This window comes from Gavialis gangeticus, unplaced genomic scaffold, assembly GCF_001723915.1.
Source record: "Gavialis gangeticus isolate Ggan-Ray unplaced genomic scaffold, GavGan_comp1, whole genome shotgun sequence".
Taxonomy (NCBI): domain Eukaryota; kingdom Metazoa; phylum Chordata; order Crocodylia; family Gavialidae; genus Gavialis; species Gavialis gangeticus.
This window is the reverse complement of record NW_017729022.1, coordinates 99543488-99569761: the sequence shown is the minus strand read 5'-3', so window position 1 is coordinate 99569761 and position 26274 is coordinate 99543488. Positions and strand designations below refer to the sequence as shown.

Sequence of the window (26274 nt, the reverse complement as noted above, 5' to 3'; positions counted from 1 at the left end):
TGGGGGGTGGGATGTGGGCACAGCTCACTCCAGGTTGAAGGGGGCAAGTGGCAGCAGGGCATGGGCTCTGCTCCCAGCACTGCTGTGCCTGCATCCTGCATTATGCCACACTGGCTGGCAAGCGGTGGCAGGGCAGATCCCCTACTCCCAGTGCTGATGCAGGCACGGAAGTGCTGGTAGCAGGGGCTATGTCCTGCTGCTACCCAGAGCAAGCTATGCCTGCATCACACACCCCTGCACTGGCTGGGCAAGCAGCAGCAAGGCATAGGTCTCTGTGGCTCCCCCTGCCGGGGCAGAGTTAAGCACAGCTGGAGGAGCTGTGGGAGAGGCCTAAATGCTGAGCAACTCTATTGCATTTACCAGTGAAACTGAAATCAGAATCTGCCTCTCTAGCACCTCCTGGAACAATGGTTCTCAACCTTTTTGGATTTGAGTCAAAATGTTTCAAAATTTAGCAAACCCCATTAAAGAAATTAATTTAAATATATTATTCATATTACAACATAAACATTATAATTCTGTTATCAATTAATATGTTAGTAATTGATTTGATAGTGGCAGTCTGGAGATAAGTCCTGCTGTCACCAGGCAGAGCTATCCCAGTCACCTTTGTTTCTCAGGAGGCATGTTGGAACCAAACTGTCATGTAGGCTTGTGCACCTTTCAGCTACAGTTGCTTCTTGGAAAGGCCCTGCCATGCCTCCTGAAAACAGAGGAGTGCAGGGCAATTTTACCACGTGGGAAATCCCAGGGTCAAAAAAACCCACACTGAAGAAAAAGTGGGATGGTGTGTGCTGCCGAAAACCAGAGCTTGGGCAGCTGGAGCCATTCTCTGGCTGCTGGCCAGGTTTCCTGCCATGTCTGCAGCCCAGGAGGTCCCCAGGACTCCAGATAAGGCTGCTGGGGCCAGCACAGTTGCTGGCCTCAGCCTCCCGTACCCCAAATGGGGTAACCTACTGCATGCCAAAGCGCACGTGGCACAGGCGTTCCCCAGGGACAGTTAGCAGTGGCACAAGGTGTGCCACTGCTACTTGTCCTGGGGGAAAAAAACATCTGAGCTCATCTAGACATGGCCTTGGATTTCACTCAGTCTCAAAGGAAAGCATCAGGAAATGCATTCTACTACAAACATGGTGTTTGGGAATTTCTGTATGTGCTGCTGTGGATTGACAGGTTGTACTCAGAAAAGGGATGGTGGTTAACTTAGGCAGTAGGCCTGTGTGAATAGGGAACTATTTGATTAGGAGTTGGATTTGGCCAGTTCAGATGCCAGTGATTCGATTCGAAGCTGTGAATCGGTTTCCTGCTTCGATTTGGCTGAATTGGCTCCAAAGCTTTGGAGCCGATTCGGCCATAGGGTATAATGGGGAATCAATGAAATATCTATAAGTTTGTTGTTTTTTGTCTGATTTGGATAAAACTTGCAGGGATGGTAGCCTTTGCTGAGAGCATGAAGCCTTCTAAGCTTCAAGGAGATAGGTGCAGGGGTTTGGGGGAAACTGCACCTCAAATTTGTGAAAGCAAAACTCATGTCACATGTGGGTGTTACTCCACAGCAGGGTGAAAACTGCAGGGGTGGTGGCCCCTGCTGAGGCCACAAAGCCTGCCAAGTTTCAAGGAGATAGGTGTAGGGGTCTGAGGGAAATTGTACCACAAGCTGCAGACAAGTAAAGCTTGTGACATGGGTGACACTGTGTGTTAAGGCACAGCAGGGTGAAAGCTGCAGGCCTGATAGCCCCTGCTGAGGCCACAAAGTCTGTCAGCAGTTAAGGAGATGGGTGGAGGGGTTCTGGGGCCCTGCACCCCTAGCTGCTGACAGGCAGTGCTCGTGACATGGGTGCTTGGGCAACTGACTGTCTCTGTCTTGGAGCAGAAGCAGTTCAGCTCTGTATTGATTATTTCGTCTCCTTAGTTTGTGGTTTTGTAGGTGTTTAATGCATGCTCATTAACTCATTATCCAGTAGCTACTAGCTAGCTACTGTGTATTGAGCTGGTCCCTGAGTGAATCATGATTGATTGGTAACACAGTAGTTTAGCAGCCAGGCCTGCAGTAGTTCCATCCCCCCCACGCCAGTTCCCCAAGACAGACACAGTTGCACAAGCTATGGCATGAGTTTTGCCCGTCAGCAGCCGGAGCTGCAGGGCCCCAGAACCTAGAAGCCCCTGCACCTATCTCGTTGACAGCTGGCGGGCTTCGTGGCCTCAGCAAGGGCTACCATCTCTGCAGTTTACAGCCAACTGTGGCTTAACATGCACACGTTTTGCTTTCAGAACTTTGGGGTGCAGTTTCCCAGAAACCCCTGCACCTATCACCTTGAAACTCAGCAGAGGCTACCATACCTGCAAGTTTCATCTGAATCAGCCAAAATACAACAAAGTTATAGATATTTCATTGATTCCCCATTATACCGTATGGCCGAATCCCTGAATCTTTTCTGAATCGATTCGGAAAGCCTAAAGCTTCCCGCGATTTGATTTGGATTCCTAGATTCGGTCTCCAAATCATCTGAATCATCTCCGAGTCTGAATCATGATCCGAAGCTTTGAACAGCCCTATTAGGCAGTGTCATTGACTACTGATTTAGTTCAGTGGTTAAAAGCAGGACTTAGCATTGCATTGCATTAGTTTCCCCAGGTTACAAATACTGACTTCTTTCTGATAGTAACAAACAGAGATTAAGATAATAGTTAACTATGTTGTAGAAAATATGCAAACTAAATTTTCAGTATATTTAGTAGAGGCACTTAGATGTTCAGCACAACAATAAAGTGCGTGCTAAGCTTGAGTTTTGGTCCTAGTTGTTAATGCTCAAGTACCTAAAATTTAGTCCTAACTGGCATTATATGGGACTTCTGGCAAGTGAGTGTTTTTTGAGAGGACTGTAGGGAGTTGCTGACAGGGGTTATTTTTAAATGATTTTTGATATTTGATCACTGTGCCTTTAACTGTGTGATCATCTAAGTCTAAGTTCAATAATAGGTAAGTAAACAAACACACTCGTAACTGGATTCTTGTTAGCTAAGGAACAGTTTGTACCACATAAGCACTACACAGTGTCCTTAAATTGGCCTGTGGAGAATTTCTGCTTTGACAGAAGTATCTGCTGGTGTAAAGAGGAGGAAGCACTTCTTATGATTTCTGTACCAGCTGCAACCCCAGTTCAGACGCAAGAGGAGGGAGGGAGAATTCTGAAAGGGGAGGCTGTGGCAGAGAGGAGCTTCCTCATTCCTTGAGACACGGAAGGTCCAATTACTGACCTCCTTTGCCCTCTCTGATCTGTTGTCTAAATCCATGCTACATTTATACAGATACACTTACAGGGTTGGATGGCTGAGTACCAGAGCGGCTAGCTCCCTACCACCTCGCTTCTCCTGCACCAAGGCATAGAGCAAGGAGGAGACGGGGGCTGGGGGCTGGCACGGGCTCCACTAGCTCTGGGGAACTGCTCTGCTCTCCTGCATCACCCCGGGGTGCGAGGAGGCACGTGGCATCAGGGCTGGGGAGCGGAGCAGTTCCCTGGAGCCGGCAGAGCCTCATGCGGGGCAGGCAGCGGCTCCTCTCTGAGGTGAGGCAAGGCAGGGGCTGGGGCTGGGGCTGGCACAGGTTCTGCTGGCTCCGGGGAACTGCTCCACAGGCTTGCTGGCTCTGGGGAACTGCTCTGCTCCCCAGCCCTGACGCCATGTGCCTCCTCGCTCCCCAAGGCGATGTGGGGGAGCGGAGCAGTTCTGAGGGACTCCTGCTGTTCCCCAGGAAAATAACCAAAATGAGATATCTGCAGTTTATATGGATGGTCAACCATCTTTCTAGATGTGGCACAGACTTCTGGAGTCTGTAGACCAGTGACCCTCAACCAGGCTGCTCTAGCACCCTGGGATTTCTTGAGATCGTTTCAAGGGTCCTGTGGGGTGCCACCCAATGTTAACACTGTTGGGTGTGCAAATATGATTCACAAAATAAACCTAGAGATTTCACATAGGAAGTCATAGTATTAAAAACATTTTGGCTGCTTACAGATGTCAACCCCGCCCCCAAAATGGCACTTAAATCTTGGTGTGCCCTTGCACCAAGCACAGTGCATGCCCGGAAGAAACACCGCATTCTATTGATTGACTGTGTCCAGCCCATGACTGCCCCACAGCACTCCACTGCGCTGCTCTGGGCAGCAGTTAGCATGGAGAAGGGTGGTGGCCGAACCCTGCCCGCTCCCACCTGGACACTTACCGGCGGACCGTGCCGTGTCGAAAGGGGGAGGTGGGACTGAAGTGGCGCGCTCACGGACTGAAGCGGTGTGCTTACGGACCGCGGACCACTACTCCTTAGAGGGAACATTGCCTCTGCCTCCTGTGTTTTTAGTGACAGTGGCTGTGGCTCACATGCTCTGAGTAGACATTATGGATTGGAGGCAGTATTTAGGCATTGCTCCTCCTTGTAGCTGTACCTCTGTAGAGCTAGGTGCCTAGCTGGTTAGACTGGGATGCTTCTCTTCATGTGTCAGAGCCCATCTTTAGGCACATAAGCCCAATGTGTAAATGCTAAATTAATTCAGGTGTCTTTAGGGGCAGGTAGTAAGTAGGATTTCCTGGATTAATTTTGTGGATTTAGGGCCAGGTTGTATTCCCACTCTTAGGCATGTAAATGGATGTAGATACCACAGTATGATCATATTCCATATTTCTTGAGTTACTGAAAAGGTATTAATGCAAAAGGTGTGGGAGACCTTCTTACTGCTTACTTGTGACTTACTCTCAAGGGTAAGATGATGGTGTGTTACAAAAGTAGGTGGATTTTCAGTGACTTGAATAGGGTGGAAGAGAATTGGACTTAAAGATACCCAAAGAATGTCTGTCCCTTAGACACCTAAAATTCATCTAAGTACTGCTTTAAGTACCCAAATAGCTTCTCTGCATCTCATCCTTCATCTTTTTGCTCAGCAGTACCCCATTTGTGACATGGGGCTAGCAATACTTTCCGTGTTCTCAAGACAAATACATTAAAGGTGGTAAATTGCTCAGTTTGTACTGGAAAAATGTCTGTGCAAGGTACATTATTGTCTGGGTCTGTGGAATGTTTCTTTATATGACTGTAAGGAATGAGAAAAGGGCATTTTATTAAGAACAGCAGAAAACTTTGGAATCAACCCTGCTGCTGTGGGATAATGAGCAGATATTGTTTGCAACCCTTAAATCTAACTCTCTAAATGATAGAACAAAAGTTGGAGATCAGCTTTCATTACTCTGCTATTTATCCTGTTTTTTAACCAGTTGAGGGAACTGGCCACAGTGTTAACATTCCTAATAGCTTGCATCTGACTGACTCTAGTTTTTTTTTGTTTTAGCAGTACCAAAAGGACTGGGGTCCAGATGTTTGAAACCAAAAACCTAGGATGTTTATTTTCAGGGTTGCAGAAGTAACATGTTTTCAAATAATACAAACACAAGACCATGCCAAGGTAAAGAGTAGGGTGAAAAGGCATGCAGTTTGGCATATTGCTTGTGGACTACAGCTTGGTGTTGGGGTTGTAGGGAAGTTACATAATCACTCAGGAAGCTAGGAGCTGCACAAGGATTTATAGTTGACTCAGCTGTTTTTTCACAGTTATGGTACAGAATAGAATCATAGAATCATTACTCTCAATCTTTTCCATCTAATCTAAGTTATGCCTGAACACAGTGATAACACGATATTGCATAGAAAAGCATCTAATACAGAAGAGAAGTGTCTGTCAACACTATTGATAGGTATTTTATCAATTTTCTGCAGACTGCCTTTTCAAGGTGTGTCCTATGAACCGGTATTCGGCACAAAAGCAGTACTGGAAAGCCAAACAGGCGAAGCAAGGAAACCACACAGAAGCAGCATTACTTAAGAAACTACAAGTAAGAGACAGCTGTATTTGTAGTTTTATCTTAATCTGCAGGCTCTAGACTAACAGTATCATGCAACAACAATAGCAAATGCCTTGGGAATGACCAGGATGATTGGTCCATATGAGGACTTCCTTTATGTTCTCCTTTCCCTGCCCGCTTGCCTCTTCAACTGGCTTTTATTTCCTCTCTTTGTCCTGCCTCAGAGGATAAACTTCTTGGAGTGGGAGCAGTGTCTTTATTTGCTTTCAGGAACTTTTTTGGCATTATGTCTGCTTATTAAAGAACAAACTGAGTTAATGGGGATCAGGCCCTTATTAAAATTCAGTGGGTCATTTTAGATTTGAAATCTAGGAGTTGGGCAGAGGGGCCATTTCCTATACCTTTAATACAAATGTCTCCAGTAAGGCTGTTTTTCTTATCTCTGGCACAAATCAGTAGCACCCAAAGTAGTGCAGAGCTCCCCCCTTTTCAATTAAAAGTTTGATGATGAGGGTGCTTGATGGTTTATGATAAATGTTGAGATGTTGTAGTGCTTTGTAGGTCTCCAGAGTTTGGGAATCGCAGGCCTAAATGATTTTTTCTTGCTTGCTTAGTATCACATGGACATGTCTCTGGCACAAGACGCAATGGTTATGGGGAAGCAATTCTGTCACTGGAAAGGGATTGAATTGACAGCCTCAGAGGTTGGGTGAAACAGGCTGACCTGTTGACATGATGTTACACAAGAAAGGGGCATCATTCAGCATTACTACCCCAAGGCAAAGGGAAAGACCAACAATGGGGAGGTAGGGTGCTTTGAACTAGGGAACTAGAAATTGGAACTCTGCACCTGATTCCTCTTGAACTTAAGCATTTGCCTTAGCTTCTGATCTTGTGACATGTCTTATGTGAGCATATTAGTCTGCTTGTACTGAGCCCTTCTGAGGTTACTGGGACTTTTGGCAGCACAATTGTCTGTCAGCACATGGCACTTCAGAATCAGTGCTTCAAGCTTCTATAAAATAGGTATAATTTCAGTATGTACTTTGAAGTGTTTTTGAAAATCTTGGATGAAGGAACTATATACTTGGAATATATGTTAGCTGTGAAAGCTAACATAATTGGAGTGTAGGTTGTAGCCGTGTTGGTCTAAGGACATAGGTAGACAAGGTTCTTTGGGTGAATCTGATATCTTTTATTAGACCAGCTTAAATAGTTGGAAAACAAGAAGCATTTAGGATTATAGTATCTGTACCTTTTTGAAGCATTCTTTTTTAAAATATTGATTGCCTTACAAGAGAAAGTGAGGTGGAGAAGCAGCCCTACGTTTTTAAAATTTGGGATAAAATACAGCACTGAGAAATAATTTATATTTCTGAGTATATTCTGGATAGTATAAAAACTTGAATGATTATACAGCATCTAGGTGATTTATAGTGAATAGTAGTCTATTGTAGAAAGAGAGACTTCATTTAAATGGTTTTTATTTCTAGTGCAAATAAACTCTGCAGATTGAAGAAGGCTTTTTTAATGTGGTGCCATTTCCTTTATTTGTTAACCATTCCAGCAGCTGCCTCCTATTATTGATCTTCTATTTAAACAAATAATGATTCCTTTGCAGCATGCAGCAGAACTAGAGCAGAAGCAGAATGAAAGTGAGAACAGAAAGTTGTTGGGTGAAATCGTCAAATACAGCAATGTTATACAGGTAAATCATTGAAATACAGGGGTGGAAAGAAAACAGTTGTTTCATGTCAGAGGGGACTGGAGACATGAAACTAACCATTGCAGTTCTGGTTGTCATAGAGCAGGTAAACAAAACTTGGTAGAAGTTGTAATATTGTATTTGTGTTTCTTTTTTTAAAGATTACCAGAACTATTGCATATTTGTTGTCTAATTTATTTGCAATAACGTGCATTTCAGCATGCGGTTTTTGTTGCTTCCATCTGGAATAGGGATGTAAATATACATATTTTATTTCCACTATATATGTCAGTATAATTGTTGAAAAGTTGCTGTGCAACTTAAACTGAATAACTGGCATCATTTTTTCTTTGTGATATAAATGTGAGAGCTTATGTTCTCAAGCAGTATAAAACTTTTCCTCAACACATGGGGTTGAATAATCTCATTAACAGGTGTCCTTTATGCATAGAATATAATATACCATATAATCTCATCACTAATGTTTTCTTCTGTTCCTTTTTGGGTCTTAGATACAGTAACAGTTTTTTCAGTAGACTTTGATAGTGATTTCTGGATTGATTTTTGTCTTTATTTTTCTTTATGAAAAGGATGAACAATAGCTATAATGCTTTTAAACAATCCCCTTTCCTGACTAGGAGAAGGAAGATAAGAGAAATCCTAATTATTTGTTTTATCCACAGTTACTGCACATAAAAAGCAACAAATACCTCACAGTCAATAAGAGATTACCAGCTCTGTTGGAGAAGAATGCTATGCGGGTCTCACTGGATACTGCAGGGAATGAGGGGTCGTGGTTTTACATCCAGCCATTTTGGAAACTGAGGAGTGAAGGGGACAATGTAGGTGAAAATACTGGGCATAAGATAAGTTGTTTGGGAGAAAACAGAGAATTGCAGGAAAAATTTTACTTTCTTAAGTACTGGCATCAATCAGGTCCCTCAAAGAAATGGGACATTTATTTTTCAATAATGTCTTTGCTTAATATACATTGTATAAATATAGAATGTCACATCAAATTACATAGTGAAAATAGTGGTTTGATTCTGCTCTCTAGAATATTGCATAACAGGAAATAATTTCTGTTGGTGTAAATGGTGTAACTGACTTCTGCAATGCTGTGCTGATTTATACCACCTGAGAATTTGTCTGTCGTGTATGGGAGTGGTGGGGTTGTGAGAAAAGAGCCATTAGATTCTGAAATGAACTTACAAACTTTAAAAACATTCAGTGTAAAAGGCAACAGGGCATATTTCTAGCAAGTATGCTGCATTTCTTCAATATGTTCAGCTGCTTGTGTCCTCTTAAGGTAGAGCTATATATATGAGAGGTATAGGGAGAAAGCCAGTCACTTCTTCAGCTTTTTCTGAATGAAGTGAATAAAACTCTGGCCTTTCTATGTAGGGCTTATTTTAGAGGACTGGAGTGGGTCCCCAAGTTGGTGTTTTTTCCCTCTCTCCCCTGCCTTGTGGAAAAAAAATGGCCTTTGCAGCCCTCATGCAGGGAACCATAAGCTGCAGCTAGCTCCTGAGCTCAGCAACAAATACACCCCTAACCAAAGGATTTCAGCCCCCTGTTTTTCAGGGCTTCTGGTTGTACTTCTGAATAATGCAAGTACACCCAGTGAGTCCTATTCCATCCCCAATGACCCAGGGTCTTGTGCAGCCACCTGTCTTCTCCATTCAGGGTCAAACTCCAAAAACTATTTAGCTGGGAGTTGAGACAAACCTTTCTGTGTCTTTCTCTTTCCTAGCTTGCTGCAAGCTATCCATCAGAGTTGCATAGGAAGTCAGGCCTTTTGCCTTGATCCGGGACTCCTGCATGAGCATACCTACTGCTTACACCTCTCCCTCACACAGGCTCTAAGTCTCTCCTGTTTCCAAACACTCCTGTGCTGAGCTGGAAATGCTCCCTTATGTGCCCCGCCAGGCAGACACATAGTACAGTTTTCTGACTCCTCCTCAGATGAGTCTCATCACCATCTCTATTACCTATGAGTGTCAAATCAGACTGGCAAGTCCCTAGACTTTCCCTCCAGGCTGCCCTTTTAGGAACAGGGAGCCTTGCTACTGGGAGGATGTAGGAACACTGCAGGAACTCTCCACTTGTCCCAGCAGCAACATCCCTTCCTATCTGTCATGCAGCAGGCAGTAAGGGTGTGCAAAATAGGCCTCATTTGATTCAGATTTGGCCCGAATTGGGGACGGAGATTCAATTAGTTGATTCAGATCACTGTGCCTGATTCTATTCGGCTGAATCCAAATCTGAAGATTAGATGCTGATTTGGAGAATCAGTGATTTGGGTGTAGACAAGGTTTAAATGTTTTTTCTACATGTCTTGAGGTACCAGGCGCAGCTTGTGAATGCTGTGATGCTGGGGCGGATGGAGTGTCCCACAGGAGTGCAGGGGGTAGGGGCCCTGTGTGCTTGGTGGTGAACCTGAAAGTACTTCTGGTCCACTTCCAGATCTCCTGCTGAGTTCCTGGCTCGGCGATCGGCCTTGAGGGGACCCCATGTGCCCTCCCAGACCCAGGAGGCACCAGCCCCCTGCGCACTCCCCAGCGGACCCAGAAGTGGACTGGAAGTGCTTCTGGTCCACTTCTGGGTCTGCTGCGGAGTGTGCTGGGGAGCCCCCCATGCTCCTGTAGGACGCTCCATCTGCCTCAGCATTCACGAGCTGCCTGGTCCCTTGAGGTATGTAGGAAAAACATTTAAAACTGTGTCTATGTCTGAATCGTCAAATCTTTCTTAATCTCTCCGAATTGATCTGGAGGGTTCTGATTTGATTCGGAGAGATTAAACGGTCCCTTGATTCGATCTGGATTCGGAGATTCAACCACCGAATTGGGCCAAATCAGCGACCAAAGCTTTGCACAGCCCTAGCAGGCAGGATCTTTTGTGCACCCATTCCTTCCTGTATTGGGTAGCAAATACTTACCACTTGCTTGCTCCTTTATCAGCCAATTTATGTAGTGCTTTTCTTTCAAACCACTTGGCACTGCATAAACAAGGCCCATTTGAAGGGTAACCCAATGGACGAGTTAAAGACAGACTTTCGGTTAAACTGCTTTCATTCCCCTTCATCTTAGCATCTAGATTGAATGTTGTGTCCGACTTTATTTGGACAAAATGTGTTTTTATAATTTAATTTTCTGTGTTAAAAAAAGCAAAATATCTTTAATAACATACACTTTAGAAAATCTTTATAGCTGGTCCTTAAAACTTCAGAATATTATCTGGATGATTCTCACCTTACATCTGATAGTCTAAGACAAATTGTGCAAATACAGATTAATGACGGGCCATCATGTCTCAACAAAGGAAGCTATGGTTCATTGTGGGACCAGTACACCTATTTACAATACATTCCCCTGGGAGCTGCTGGAGTGTATGAGATTTGTATCATAGCTCACCATGGCTGCTTAAAATTGTGAGGTTTACTTTTCTTTTTATTCTAAAAGAAGGAACTTTCTTTATATATGATAAAAAATACATCTCTGGAGCATTTTTATAGGTGGCTGGTTGAATCATTCAGACAGTCTATGGCTTGGGTTCATTATAACATCCAATTAGTTATGTAAGTCAAAAAATAATGAAAGGGTATTACTGCGACTTTACAGTAACTGATAGCAATTCTGAGCCAATTTCTGACATCCTTAGTTGAGCAAAATGACATCTTACATCAATAGGATTTTTTGATTGATTGAGGCTACAACCTATCTCTGTAGGAGTGACTAGCTAAACTCCCTGTGACTTCATCTCAAGCAGGATTTACTCAGTATTGACTGTGGATTTTTGGTCCTCTGCCACTTCTAATTTGCTTAACATTAGATTTGGTCATATGCCAAGAGTGGTGAAGATGCTCAGGTACCCAGCAACCTGCAGGATGGTTGAACCTAACATGCACAGGACAGGCTTAAACTTGGGCTGTACAGGCCTGTTTGGGACTTTGGGGTACCCACCCCAGTTAGCTAGCCAGTGCTGAAGTCCCTGTTGCTGCACTTTTACTGGTAATTTTATACATTCAAGTGATATTAAGGCTCCTGGTTATGCCTATGACTGTTGTAGTCACACTTCTTGGTCACATTATATCTGCAGAGATATCTAGGTGTCATTACTCCAGATTTGTATTGGACCTTGAGGTTGCTCTGAATTACACCACCAGTACTAGCCCTCCTAGATGCTACTTCACTAGCCCATGGTTTCAAGAGTGTAACAGGTTCTGGTTCTGCCTTCTATGGCTAGCATGTCCTCTATACCAGAGGGTGGACAGGAAGGAATTGTTATTTCCCTATGCAAGAGAAACCCCATCTGCCTTTTAGGGATATTACAGCTCTCGTTTTCATTTTTTTTTCTTATTAGAATAAATTGAAGCTGGCCCAAGGTAGCCATGCAGAAGAATAAGTTGTCCTTTTGTTGCTCTCTGTGGTTTTATTTCTTCAGAGTCTGGGGGTGGGGGTGGAGAAGCAGTGTCTATGGAATCACTTCTGTAGAGGTGGGAAGCAAAATGGCAGCAGCATGGACTGTCACCCAGTCTGTCAGTATGTCAGCCAGTATAGCTGAGCCAGCACAGATGAGAAGGTGCTGGTGTGGACTTGAAGAAGGCAGGTGGGAGATTGAGGCTGGCATTGTGAGATCAAGTCACAATTTCTTTCCCATTGTGTGTTGAGGGCATCAGAGTTGTGTCTCTCTCCTCAATCCTGTCCCTCTTCAGTCTCCTCAAAGACCTTTGTTTAAATGGGATGCTTAGAAGTGTGTATTTCTCAGTCCTGTTATTGTTATAATACAGCTGTATTTTCAGTGGAGTTTGAAGTCCTGACTCAACTCTGCAGGATGCAAGCCTGGTGATTTATTTTGATAAATGAATTGTGTGGTCTTAACTTCATATATTGCTGTAAGTAGAGGCTATCTGAAGCATGGCATGCAGGAATGTATTGTATACATAATGCACTGTAAATGCACCTTTTTGTCATTATCCTGGATTTCTTTAATTAATTTCTTTTTTTTCTGAGATATGATAGGATTTTGTATGTATTCTGAGCATGATGGCACCATTTTAAAACCGATGTCTATTTAACTCTTGTTAAAGAATGTGAAACCTATTTTTTCACCCCCTTCAAAAATGTGCTGTATTCATCTGTGTTAATTTCTGTGATGTTCCACAAAAGATGAATTTGGCTCAGTGTGTTCATGGCAAATGTTGATCAATGCAGAAATCATCTGTGTGCATTTGTGTTCTGAAGAAGCATGGCTCACGCAGCATTTCACCTGGCAGTTTTTAGATCACGGTTTTTATTAGGCACTTTGTAGTTTTTACGTGCATGTGTCTATATGTGTGCTTAGACATACTGTGAATTCTGTAGCCAAATCCAAGCACCAGCACCAAAGTTTTAGCAGAGCTAATGGTGTTACTCTGTTTGAATTTATTTCCTTCCTCAGGTATGAGCTGAATTCTTAAGACACATCACTACAGTTTTAGGTTGGAGACTATTTTTAATGATTTCTTCAGAACTAACTTCCATTTGCAGTTTAGGCAATGCAAAGGGGCTAGAATCTGACTGTAGCTGGTCATCAGGGAATTCCCCTAGTCTGGGGTAGGAGAATCTTTTTGTTGGCATATCTGATCCCCGTGCCAAACAGCAGCCCCTTTGTTTTGTGAATTTCAAGGCAGAGGGAAGGGTGTGCTTACACTTCTCTGATTTTCAAATGGTGAATAATCCCTAGGGAAACAGCCAGTGGATGTAATTTATAGTACCCCTGAGGCTACTTTAATTCATTCCAGATCTGAGACCATAGCAGTTATAGATTTTGGTGCAGGAAAATCTTGGCTCTTGTGGAATCAAGTATTTATATATATATTTTGGGAAATGGTGATTCAGGGCAAGAGATGTAGATGTATCCTGGTGCCAAACTCCAGATTATTTTCAGGGTTTGCTTGCTGTTTGGCTCATAGTACTTGGGAGTGGAGATCAGTTAGAGCCACTTCTATCTGGATTTAGTTGCTTTTACAGAACTGGAATTTATAGGCCCCCAGGACTATTTTTCACCCCCAAGTCATTGTTGAATAATTGAGTAGCAAGTTCATTGAGATTGATGAGATTTATTAGTGTGAAATCTTGAAACCTGCCAAATTGCATAATCTGACTGACTGGAAAGGGTTCCCTGATCCATGAGTTAGCTGCACCATAATTTGGCCAAGTGATCTGAGCATGCTGAATCAAGTTTTAAAAAAAATTAGTATTACTTTGTTTCATTGGATAATTACATATGTCTAAATAGTCATTTATTTCTGACCTCCAGGTTGTTGTGGGGGACAAAGTTGTATTGATGCCAGTCAATGCAGGACAGCCTCTGCATGCCAGCAGTATAGAGCTTTTGGATAACCCAGGCTGCAAGGAGGTAAGTTCCACATAAGAGGTGTAGCTGCCATGGCACAATGTGGTATTCCCTGCCCCATCATAAGCTAAAAGCCAACAACATACACCAGCCTCAGCTCTGCTGACACTACCACTGAGAAAATGGATGGTCCACTTGCTAATCTAAATGAAAACCAAAGTGTGTTTATTCAAGGCAAAATTTTGCATGGCAGCAGGTGCCTCCTGAAGGCTCTTGAGTATCTGAGGGCATGTGCACGCTACATTCATGAACTCTCAAGGTGGGATGTTCCCTAGCATGCTCCCCTCTCATTTCCCCCACTTCGTGTGTGCCAAACCTACAAATCCAGCAGTGAAACTGCTTTGGGAATGTCCTTGCCTCAGGTGTTCTCAAGACCTTGGTCTCTGTTGTTCTTGAGAGCGGCTTTGGGGAATGCCCACAAGGAACCTTTCTGAGTTTGATGTATGTGAACTGGACCAGGAGGGTAGAAGATTCTTGGGAGCAATCAATATCAGGAGTACCAGGGACTCACTGATGTAGCAGACCCCCAAGTCCTGGTTCCTTAGTAAACACTGCAACCAGATGTAAATGTTTGCAAGACTGGACCCTAACAGAACATAACATTTTGCCTGCTGGACAGCCTTCATTGTCACTGTTCAGTTATCACGTTGAATGGGATAGCAAGCTTGGGGCCTGCTTTCATGGTACTGCACAAATGATGGTCTCTACCTCAAAGATTTTACTGCTGCCATTTACATATTAAAGTGAGTAAAACATTGTTAAGAGATCAAACAGCTTCCAAACCTTTAGTTATATACATATATTTTTACAACAGGTAAATGCTGTAAATTGCAATACAAGCTGGAAAATAACTTTGTTCATGAAATACAGTAGCTACCGAGATGATGTACTTAAAGGAGTAAGTATAAATTACATATTTTTAAACTTTAATTTCAAGATTCATAGCTATTATGACATCCTCAGGTTAACTGTTCCTAAGTAAAATATTGCAAACAACAAGAAATCGAAAACTGTCTCTAAAGCAAAAACTGGATATCCTGCATTTTAACAGATTATTGTCACTACCTCATAATGCATACCACCACCTCCTGCAGTTTTCTGAGCTGTAATTGTTAGAAAGTGGCTACTCCTGGCACCCCAGCAGGGGGGATATGTACACTACAGTGACAGACAAGAGCAACAACTGAGGGCAGTCTTGTGAAATGCCTTGAAAGGATGAAGCTTGTATCTGATACAATAGAAAAGAGGGATATAATTAGGGGGATTTGGAGACGAGGGCTATGATGGGTGGCTGTTTTCTTTGAGGGAATGAGAGGCCATGCAATTAGCAGAAAGGTCAGAGGCCTGGATGTTGCAGTTTTTAAGATGGAAAATGATAAAGTGGGAATGAGAATTAGAACTGTCTGAGCAGAGAGGAGAGGTGGAATCTTAAAAAGGTTGTGGGAGATGAAGTGGGATGAAGTTGACTTGGCCTGGGTGTATGGAGCAAGGTGAAGGAAGGAGTCCAAGCTTGCATTCCAGAGATGAGAGAGAGCCTTGATTCTCCATTGCCTGGCAGTTGGCATAATTATTTGCTCCTGTTTTCCAACCATATATAATGCAACTGGATCAGAACTCTAGCATATTCTAAAAACCTGAAGATGTAAGAAGTAACATAGTGTGGAAGACAGTGGAGAATTGCACCTGTCGCTTTGGCTTTAGTTATGAGAGAGGTAAGGTAGAGGAGAAAAGCATTACCCTCTCTCAACTGGTTGTTCCCTGATGGAACAACCAGTTAGGCAGAAGGAGAGTTGAGAAGGGGTAGTACTGCAGAGTATAGGAGGCCAAAAAGTGAAAGAGGAGAGCCTGTGTGATAATAGCTGGAGCAGCTGAGATTTCAAGAAAGTTGAGAAAGGCAGTGGAAGCCTCATGAGCTGGCGAGGTCCCTGGTAAACATGATTCTTCAGCATGGTAGCACGAGCACTCAGCCTTTTGCAAACAACTCCTTGTGCAGGAATAGCTGGGGCATTGTTTCCTTGGCAGAATGCAGGGCCAAAGTTGTGAGGAGGAGTGAAACAGAAACTCAATTGAAACAGTCTCCTAAAATTTGAAAATCAGCATGAAGTTGTGACCACAGGTGTATTCTCATTGTCTTTTCATTGTCATCACTATTCTTTGAAGTAGGGTTTTTTAAAATTCTATTACCATTTTATATATTTTCTCTCAGCATACATTTTCAAATTCTAGCCTGTTCATTTTCTGTGAAACTGAAACGTGACCTCCCTCAGCAACAGAAAAAAAAAGTAAATGGAACCCACTTCAACATTCCCATTGATTCTTATGGTGTTGTTGGAGCTGTTCCAGTTTTACGTGGTTCACAGCCTGACCTAGAGAATCTCATTGCTTTGTTTTCCATTTAGTAACCCTTCCCTTTCATATTCTTCCAGGGAGATGTTGTTAGACTGTTTCATGCAGAGCAAGAGAAGTTTCTGACTTGTGATGAATATGAGAAGAATCAATATATATTTCTTCGCACAACATTGCGTCAGTCAGCCACTTCTGCAACAAGTTCCAAAGCGCTGTGGGAAATAGAGGTAGTTTTTGTCTATTATAAATATTTTAGGATACAAAGACCAGTGTTCAGTAAAAATACTTCATCATAACATGAATAATTCATGGTCATTTGATATCATCATACACCTCCCAGTAGCTAGTATTATCTTATGAAGCAGTTTGGGTTGAATGAACATTTATGAGATGCTTTTTTTGCAATGAATAAGCATGGGGAGAGGGTGTTTTCTTTCTTTATATGTCTGTCCTAAACAGGGCTGGCACATCCTATACTGTGAAACCTGCAGCTGCAGGGGGCCCCACAGCTAAGCTATCTGGCTTCTTTGTGGCAGGGGGCCCCAAAACTATTTCTTGCAGGGGGCCCCAAAAAATTGTGGGCCAGCACTGGTCCTGAAATAAAAGGGAAAAGGGTCAAATCCAGATCTGGTGTAAATGGTGCAAATTTTATCCAAGCCATAGATATGACTTGAATCCTTGGGATCTTTTGAGGCCAAAACTTATGGTACTTAAGGAATACCTCAGTGATTTTGCAGCTATGGAGCAGGGTTGATTTGGATTATTTTTAGTGATTTAGACACTTACTAAAAAGGACTTTGGGGAATTCTGTCTACAAGACTGATTCAGATTTGGCCATGAGAGTCTACATGACCATGTATTTTGTTAAATGTACACACTTCGCTGAATACAGATACCTTGCCAGTATATATTAGAACTTTTATTTTTTTTACTTTTTTACTTGAGTCACAAAACTCCTTTTACCCAGGATCCAGAATCCTGGACAAATATTATGCACTGAAAACAGACAGTTCATTTCTCTAGCAAACTCCTATTTTTTGCCTGGTTAAGGACTTCAGTGGTGTGCCTTGCATAGGCAGGGGTCACTTGACCTGTGATTGGGAGAACAGAAATACCTCATTGGAAGGCAGTTAGAAAGATCAGTCAAGGACATACAAAGAAGAATATCCTTCTCAGTTCAAATGGAAGTGAGGTTGTTGAGTCAGTCATTACTTACTTTGGTGAAGTTTATATAGAGTTCTGGAATTTTGTGTGAGAGCTGATGAAATAAAGAGATTAAATTTTGCTTTCCTTAATGCCTGTACAAATATAGAATAACTGCATTTGCTCCATCCAGTTCACTGAGCAGAATTTGGCCTGTAATGTTTGCATTGGCAGATGAATTAAAATGTGAAACATGGAAGGAGGTACACTTCGTGGCGCACAGTGAGATGTAAATATAAACAGGTGTTATCTGTGGCAGTTAAGTGGTAATGCATAGGATTTCTCTTGCTTGTAGAATATTTCTAATCATGTAGTTTACATAAATGTATATTGACTATTGTCAGGAGCAGCTGCAGTATAATTAGTATCTCAACATAATTAAGAATTACTCTGAATGCACGAGGCAACTTATCAATGACCTAGGTATTTAAGTATGATCCTCAAGCTTCTTGGTATGATTGTCCATCTGTATTTCTGCCGGTAGGTTGTACATCATGATCCATGCCGGGGAGGAGCAGGACAATGGAATAGCTTGTTCAGATTTAAACATCTAGCAACTGGGAACTACTTAGCTGCAGAGGTAAGAACAGCATCTAAATAATAAGTGACAGCATGTGACAAAACTGCAAGAGAGCACTGTATGCCATGCAACTAAGTACTAGACATTCTGCTAATTCAGAGCTGCTAAGGTATTACTAAGAAACGTTTTCTATATGGCAGGACAAATATAAGCTGGTTTCAACTGTGTCTTTCAGGCTTCTGTCATCACTGTACCAGTGCTTTACAAGTGCACATCACTGTTTTTGATTTAGCAGAGTTGGACTGATTTATCTTTCTGCTCTTGCTTCTGCTTTATCTGGGGAGCTTTTTGCGATAAATCAGAGTACTCATTTTTGCTGACCCAACCAGCTATATATAGATTAAAGCTTTCTGAGTTCAACTAAACATAGGGTAATTACTAAGGCTGATCAAAGAAATCAGGGAAGGAATAGAAGCAAAACTACTGGATTCTCTTCTGATGTGAGAGAGTCATTTATTTTTTTACAGGCTTTTTGATTTTCCTGTCTTTTTTTTTTTTTTAAATAAAAAGTTTTCCTTCATGCTAATGAAAATCAGGAGCTGGATCTTTGGCTGCTGTGAAGTCAATAGCACTCTGTCAACTGACACCAGCTAGATACGATCTGTTAAAGCTTGTCTATATTTGATCTGAGCCAAGAAGGCTGAGATGCTGATGGAACCTACCACAAGCCTAAGTTAGTGCAGTCCATCTGAATAAAATATAGAACCCATTGTATTCAGTCCCCCTCAGCACCAGTTCTTTCTCAACTGATGGTGAGCTGCAACATTACACGCATTTTAACTTTCTCTTCTCTCCCACAGCTGAACAGCACCTTTCTTTCCCATTTCCTAATATTTGTTTCTTTACCATCCTTAAATGTCTGTCAGACTTCATGAAACATCTGTGTAAATTAGAGGCTGTATTTCCTCCTCTCTCCACCTGTTGCATGTGATTGGTGTGGCCCCATCCTCTATGAGGTAGAGACCAGGCAGCCCCATGGCTCATCTTCATATAAATTTTTGGAGGATCCCAGGACTCATGACAAGAACACCCAGTTCTAGTAATGAGTGGAGGTGCTAATTATCATATGGATTCATTGTGGGGTACACACATACTGAGTGGTGTTGAGCTGTGAGGTCACCATGGCTTTAAATGCTGTTCAGTCTCTTGGGGCTTGGTCCAGTAAACTGTGTGGAAAATCATGAGCCTTTTGGCTTTGGACTAATATCATGCACAGTTTGTATTATTTATAGGTTAGTGTAGAAGTGCTGCTCAAAAAATGTGTTGTGAAACATCTGTGCTTAACTGTGTAGGAGTTTTCAAAACAAGAAAAAACATTAATTCTGGGTGAACAAAGTCTATAAGTACCCATAGTAATTTGCCGATATACAAATTACTACAGGTATGTTTATTTCAAAGTCAGTGTTTTGTGGTCTCTTGTGTTCCAAATTTTCCCCTCAATTCCATGTGCTCAGGGAACAGAGCCTGAACAGGGGTGGGAAAGGGTCTGCAGGTGGAAGAAGTTGGTGTCGGGCAGAGCCAAAGGGGTCACCTGACTCCCAGCCATAATTTTTCCTACTGTTGACGTGGGAGGGGGACAAATTCAAGACAAACCTCTGATAATTAAATTTTATACCTGAAAAATTATTTTAAAAACATAATTTTTCCATATATAGAATCTAATTGTTGGGGGGGGTCATCTTAAATTCATGGTCATCTTAGATTCAAGTAAATATGGTAATTGTCCTTAAAATTGTCCTTAAAAGGGAAGATCTTGAGAATAATTGAGAAGCTTCTTGAACCATTATCCTCAATATCTAGTTGGGAGAAGGTATCACATGGGGTCTGTCCTGTGTCTGGTTTTGTTTAAGATCTTTATTAATGATTTGGATGACAGGATTGAATGCAACTTTTGGATAACACCAAATTGGGTGGAGTTGCAGATACTTTGGAGGGTCAGGGCTATGATCCAGAATTACCTAGATAAACTGGATAAATGGTCTATAATCAATCAGCTGTAATTCACTAAGGACTGGTACAGTGTTCTGTACTTGGGACAGAATAATTGGGTGCACAAATACAGACTGGAGAATGACTAGCTAGGCTGCAGTATGGCAGAGAAGGACCTGGAGGTTCCAGGGGACCAGAATCTGAATATGAGCCAAATGTCCTCTTGTTGCAAAAAAACCAACCAGACAAAAACAACCGGCAATAGCATGCTGGGTACATTAACCCAAGAGGTAGGAGGAGGGTGGCACAGCAGGTCTTCTTGAATTTGCCAAGTTCCCCAAATTTCCCTCCCACCTATGCCCAATATTTCTAGGTGGCTACTTCTAATAAATGATCTCTGATTGGTAGTATTTAAGTGTATTTGTTAAACTGAAACTTTTGGAACTGAACTGAACCAGATCTCTTCTGGACTTGGAAGGTGGCAGTTAGTTGGGATTTATATACTTAGATAGAGGGAGGGATTCTTATCTCCTTTCCTTCCCCATTGTGGAATGTTTTCCTGTTTCTTTTTTACCTTGCTTTATGATTTTCTCTGACAAGGCTGTTTTTGTTTTTACAAATGCTCTAAGCATTTTAACAAAATATATAGCAAAATAACATCTTTTACATTTGGTTACATCAACCACTACTGCTACTATTTTAAGATAAAGCTATGATATAGTGTATATGGATTATTTAATGTACGGTCTTCCCTTATCTCTTTTCAGGCCTTATGCTTTGTTAATTGTGTTTGATGCCTACCTTTACTTGCTAACCAATTTAGTTGTCACAGCTGCAAAGGTTCACACTACAGTTACTCAGAAACAGGCTTTGGGCCTTCTGCTTAGCAACATTCTGCAGCTTAGCCCAGGCCCCTTGAAATTGGTTATGGCTGGCAACAAATCTCCATCCCTGGAAATTTTCAAGAGCAAATTTTCAAAAGTAGGTTGGACAGACACTTGGCTCAGATGTTTTAGTCAGGGATGATCCTGCTTTGAGTGGGGTGCTGAACTAAATGACCTTGTGAGGTCCCTTCCACTCCTATTACGTACCTATGACCCTAAGTGTATCTATTGAAGTAAACAGCTATGAGTTTATTAATCACAGCTGGTATGTATTAGGCCTTGTTTATGCTTTAAGGTGTGTACCTCTCTAATGAAATGTGTGGTTTTTATCCTGAGGCTATGGACAAATGTACTTTTTTAATTGCTTTAAAAGTGGGGCAGCGGGCTTCCACATGAGAATGCATATCAGCTATTGCAATACAAGTGTTATATCTGCAGGCTCCTGTAGTTATACGAGTCATTGTAACTTTAACCCTGAATGAAACAGGGTTGAAATGTCAATAGCTTTCCTACATTTGGATCAATACAGAAGTACAGAGGTATAACACACATACTGGTGCTTTAGCACCCCCAATCCTGTTACAGCAGGTGTGGCATCTCTAGTGGGTGTGGTTAGTACTGTACCATCCCCCTTTACTGGAGCGCCTCCTCAGCTCTCCTGCCATGAGTTGTTGGGTGAAAGGAGGGGTTCAGTGGTGTTCCTTTTCTTGGGTGACCTGGTGACGGAGGTACTCATGTTCACACCGCGATGTTCCTTGGGGCTCTGCCTCCCCTACACCCTGTCCACTCGCCAACTGCTTGGGCGTTGGTCTCGTTGTTCCGCTGTTCCCTGTAAGCCCCTTTACTAAGGGGTTTGGTGTCAGCTTCAGCACCGGTCAGTTGCCTGGATGTTAAGGCATCTGGAGCCCCAGACCCTGGTGCCAGAGGGCTGGGCTCCTGTTGTCTCTCTCTCTCCCAGCCACTGCAGTTAGCCTTGTGCTCCCCCACCTTGGGCTCAGCTGTTAAAAGAGCCAGTGTAATGCTGGCTCACACAGCCGCGGCTTCTGTTCTGCCTCTGTCCGTGCTCCAGAAGGTAAGTTTCCTGGGGTGTGGGGGGTCTGTTTGTTCCCCACGGGGGCTCTTGGGGTTTCCCCCAGCCCCCTTGGTGTCTGTAGGGGCTTCTTGCCACCACAAGGCGTCAAATTCAGAGTCAGACCAGACCTGGATTATCAGATACAATCTCATTTCTAGTTCTTTCCTAACCAGAATTGAGAATGCTAAGATAGATCCCCAAGGCATACAATTACCAGTCATTAGGACTGTGTGAAATGTCAGCAGCCATTTCATTTCAGAGGTGTTGTGGCCCAATTTGGTGCCCAAAACACCAAATCCAAAATGAAACAAAAAGCTCTGAAACATCTCCAAAACAAAATGAAGCCATCTGAAATATTTCAGAATGTTTTGGAAGTTTTGGCATGTTTCAGAGGTAGACTTGCGGGGAAACAGAAACTCAGAAGAAGGAGGGGGAAGAAAGAGGGGGGAAGGACTGCTCTGATCTTGACATCTGTAGCTGGCTAGTGTCTGCGATCTGTCCCTGAGGGACAGGTCTTCCAATCCCAGTGCTCTGGGGGAGGGACAGAGAAACAATATATAAGCCTCTGTGTGAAGCCCTTCTCTGCCTTTTGTGAGCTCTGTCTGGAAGCAACAGTGTGTGAAAGGTACTGGCTGGCTGCAGTGGCTGGCTTCCCAGTAGTCGGTCTCTTGCTAGTCTCTCTTCTTGGAAAGGATTAGATATACCTTTCCAATATATTACAGATAGAAGATATATTGTACGTAGAAGATATATTACTCTCTCTCTCTCTCTCTCTCTCTCTCTCTCTCACACACACACACACACACACACACACACACACACACACACACACACACACACACACACACACACACACACAAAACGCTTATGTAACAGAGGGCCATCTCGGGGCCAGTTTGCCTTTGGCCCACCCACCTGTTTCTGGGCCAACTGCGTGCCTTCTTGCCTGCCATGCCTTGATATTAATTAATTAATTGTTGTTAATTAAGCAGGAGGCTGCCCATTTCCTTGCCCCAATGCCAGGGGGCACTATCTGTGGCTTCGTACTTCCCCTACACTGCCGCCTATGCTTCACAGATGGCATCCAGAGTTCTTACAGTTACTGGCCCCATGTTGGGCCCCAGACTACTCTGATCAGGACCCCTGTAAGATCCCTCCACTCAGGCGGCCTACCCCACCTTCATTCAGTCTGTCTAGCTCCCTGAAACTATTTTCCTCTCGGGTGTGGTCCTCCCGGGACCTTTGGCCATACAGGCTGTGGCCTCACCTCCAAGGCCAATCAGAAACCCCAGGCCCTCCTATCTCTGGGTGTGACTCGTGGTGGGCCCCTGGCCCTTTTGACCATCCTGGTCTTGGCCCCAGCATTGACCAGTTGAGGGTAGTCTCTCTGTCAGGTCTGAGTCTCTAGCTCTGCTGTCTCCCTTGGGGTCTGCCCTCTGGGCCCTAGTAGCAGGTGACCCACCCGGTTGTGGGAGCTGTGGTTAAGGCACCCTGACCCGCTAGGGTGGTAACTGGCGTGGCATTTCCTGGGGGCTCCCACGCCACTGAGAGCCCCACCGGGTCACCCACTCCCGGCAGGGTGCAGTTTTAGGTCATGCCCAGGACCAGGAGCCTCCTGACCATCCCCTACAGCTCCTACCTTACCTCCAGGATGTTCCAGCAGCCTTGCAGCCAGGTGATGTTGCTGCCTCCTTGCCAGCAGCCAAATGCCCTGCTTATATAGGCAGCCCTGAAGGATGGCTGCCACAATCAGGCACCTGCTGGCTGCTCGGCTCAGATGTTAAAGTGGCAGGCATGAACAGTGCCCTGCCACAGCATACAAGATTGAATTTTATTAGTAGATGCCTAGAATTATGAATCCAAAAAGATGACAAAGCCAGTAGGGAAATACAGATCACTTGAGCGAGGGACTAACATAAGAGGGATGTGGGTGAGAGGTGGGAATGCAACTAGGTTACAGAAAATGCAATGTTAGCCAAACGTTATGAAGCATGCTGGAAAGGCAGGTGCCAGGTCTTCTGGCAGGGGAGTGAGAGAGGCTAGAGGGGGTAGGGAGAGACCTGCAAGTCCCGTCCCCCTCCCAAACTCAGATGCACGCTGTTCCCTAGCAGCCATGAGGCTTCTGTTGCTAGGGGCAGCAAGGAGTTGGGAGCAGTGTCTGCACCTGCCCCACCTCCAGTAACACCAGCAATAATAATAACCCCCATCACCACCAGCATAACAAGCACCAGCATGGCAGTCTCCTCCACCCCAATTTCAGTTCCCAGCCTGAGCCTTCCAGTACCAGAGGATGAATTGGATCTGGAAACGGGAGCTCAGTGCCATAGCCAGAGAAGTTCTAGGGAAGGAGGGGGAATTCGAGTTTTTGTTCCACACCCCAAAAAGTTCCCCTAGAGCTAGGTCTCCTTCTTCGGAAAGCCCCTCAAAGGAGATTGAGGTTGTGGAGGCAAGTGGCTCAGATGAGTCAGGTCCTCCTCCTGTTGTGCCTCTGCCTGTGGAGGAGGGGGATAAGGCAGGATCTGCACCCACGCCCCAGAAGTCAGGGGGTAGTGTAGTGTCATTGGAGGTGGCAGATGATCCCACGTATGTTATCTGCCTGTACTGCCAATGCAAGACCAGCTGGGGCAAGGACGAGAGACACTTCAGCACCACGGGGATTCTGATGTGTATCAGGAAGCACCACCCCCTTGCCCTTGCTCCTCCTCAGCCCAGCACCAATGGGAGCATGCTCAAAGGGAAGTCCCCCTCTTGCTCCAAAGCCCCTGCCCCCCAGAAGCAGAGGCCGGCCACCCTGGACCAGTGGGGGAAAGGTGGAGACAAGGTGGGGTGCATTCCAAGGTGAGCGAGGTCACCCAGAGGGAGATGCTTGCTCTGGATAGCCAGCCCTTCTCCTCAGTTGAGCAGCCAGAGTTCAGGCGGCTCATGGTGCTCGTGGCCCCATCATACCATGTGCCCACATGCATCACCTTCATCACATTGGTGGTGCCCTCCCTTTATGAGGCATGCAGGGAGTACTTGAGGGAGGAACTGCACCCTGCCAAGGTTGGGAGGCCTGGCGGGACTGCCAGCAGTGCGCCAGCCCCCAAGAAATGTGAGGTCTGCAAACCACTGTGGTGAATGGTGAGTAGGAGGTGCCTTATAACCTCCAGCCACCACACATGCAGAGTCCTGGCTAGGGAAAGCCCAGACCTATAAGGTCTCTGAGGGGCCTGAGGCTTGCTGGTTGCAGTGGAGTTATGAGGCTCCAGATGAGCTTAGCTGCTTGGGATGCCATCTGTGAGGCATGGGCTGCAGTATAGGGTAGGTATGGAGCTGCAGAATGGATGTCACCCCTAGAAATCAGGGGCCTGATTTAAAACCCTTTGTCAGGCTGAGGAAGCATCTGCAGTTGGTGTGTATGCTCTTCCTGGATGGAAGGAATAGTAAATAAGCCAGAGGCCTGCATGCAATGCAGGCAAGAAAGCCAGTGAGTGAAAATGTAAATTGAGGTGTCAGGGGGTGAGGGACAGGCTGGGCGCAGGGGGGAAGGAGGATGTAGTAGGTACAAATGGAGAGGTACCTTGGGGAGTCAGATGTCGGGCAGATTATAGCGTGTCATAAATCCCATATCGATATTGAATCCATGAGTTTCTGTATCTAGGAGGTTGATAAAGTGAAGTTCATAGGTTCGTCTAGCTTCTTTACTATTCTTTCTTTCCAGGAAGAGCATACACCAGCTGCAGATGCTTCCTCAGCTGGATGAAGGGTTTTTAAACTCGAAAGCCTTGCTAAGATAAATTTCTCCAACTATTCAGTTGGTCTAATAAAAGATATCAGAGGTACCCTTGACTGGTCCATGCTGGGGCCAGGGCCCAAAGTGGGGTCAAAGGGCCAGGGGCCCACTGCAAGGAGTGTGCAGAGCAAGAGGCAAGCAATTCCGACTGGCCTGGAGGCGGGACCAGGGCCTAAGGGGGAGCCAAAGGTCCTAGAGAGGGAACCACAGCTGGAGAGGGTGAAGGATGCAATGTGTGAGGCATGGGTCACAGTGTAGGGGAGGTATGGAGCTGCAGAATGGATGTCACCCCAGGACATCTAAATGGGCAGCCTCCTGCCTGGGAAACATCTGAATCAGTTTTCCATCAAGGTGTGGCAGAAAAGAGGGGTGAGCAGTTGTCCCAGAAACAGGTGGGTGGGCAGAGATCTAACCGGCACTGGAAGGCCCCGTGTTACAGGCTACCATCCCTGCTGGTTTCATCCCACTGTGCCCCCCCCCCAAGAATTAGGTTCTATATGTGGAAAATTTGTAAATTTTTTATAATTTTCCAGATATAGA

General features: G+C 44.3%; 1 protein-coding gene across 4 annotated transcripts in view; it reads left to right on the top strand.

Annotated features, from left to right (window-relative positions):
• ITPR2 (inositol 1,4,5-trisphosphate receptor type 2) overlaps positions 1–26274 on the top strand; it is a 533709-nt gene that overhangs the window by 99204 nt on the left and 408231 nt on the right. For 3 of the 4 annotated variants that reach the window (XM_019515702.1, XM_019515703.1, XM_019515701.1), the window contains exons 3-9: positions 5762–5877; positions 7469–7555; positions 8236–8394; positions 13853–13951; positions 14763–14846; positions 16375–16521; positions 17982–18077. In XM_019515702.1, coding sequence (XP_019371247.1) covers positions 5762–5877; positions 7469–7555; positions 8236–8394; positions 13853–13951; positions 14763–14846; positions 16375–16521; positions 17982–18077 — 788 coding nt within the window. Of the gene's footprint in view, positions 1–5761; positions 5878–7468; positions 7556–8235; positions 8395–12353; positions 12447–13852; positions 13952–14762; positions 14847–16374; positions 16522–17981; positions 18078–26274 lie in introns of those variants that run through there. The other variant, XM_019515704.1, reaches the window with a different exon arrangement.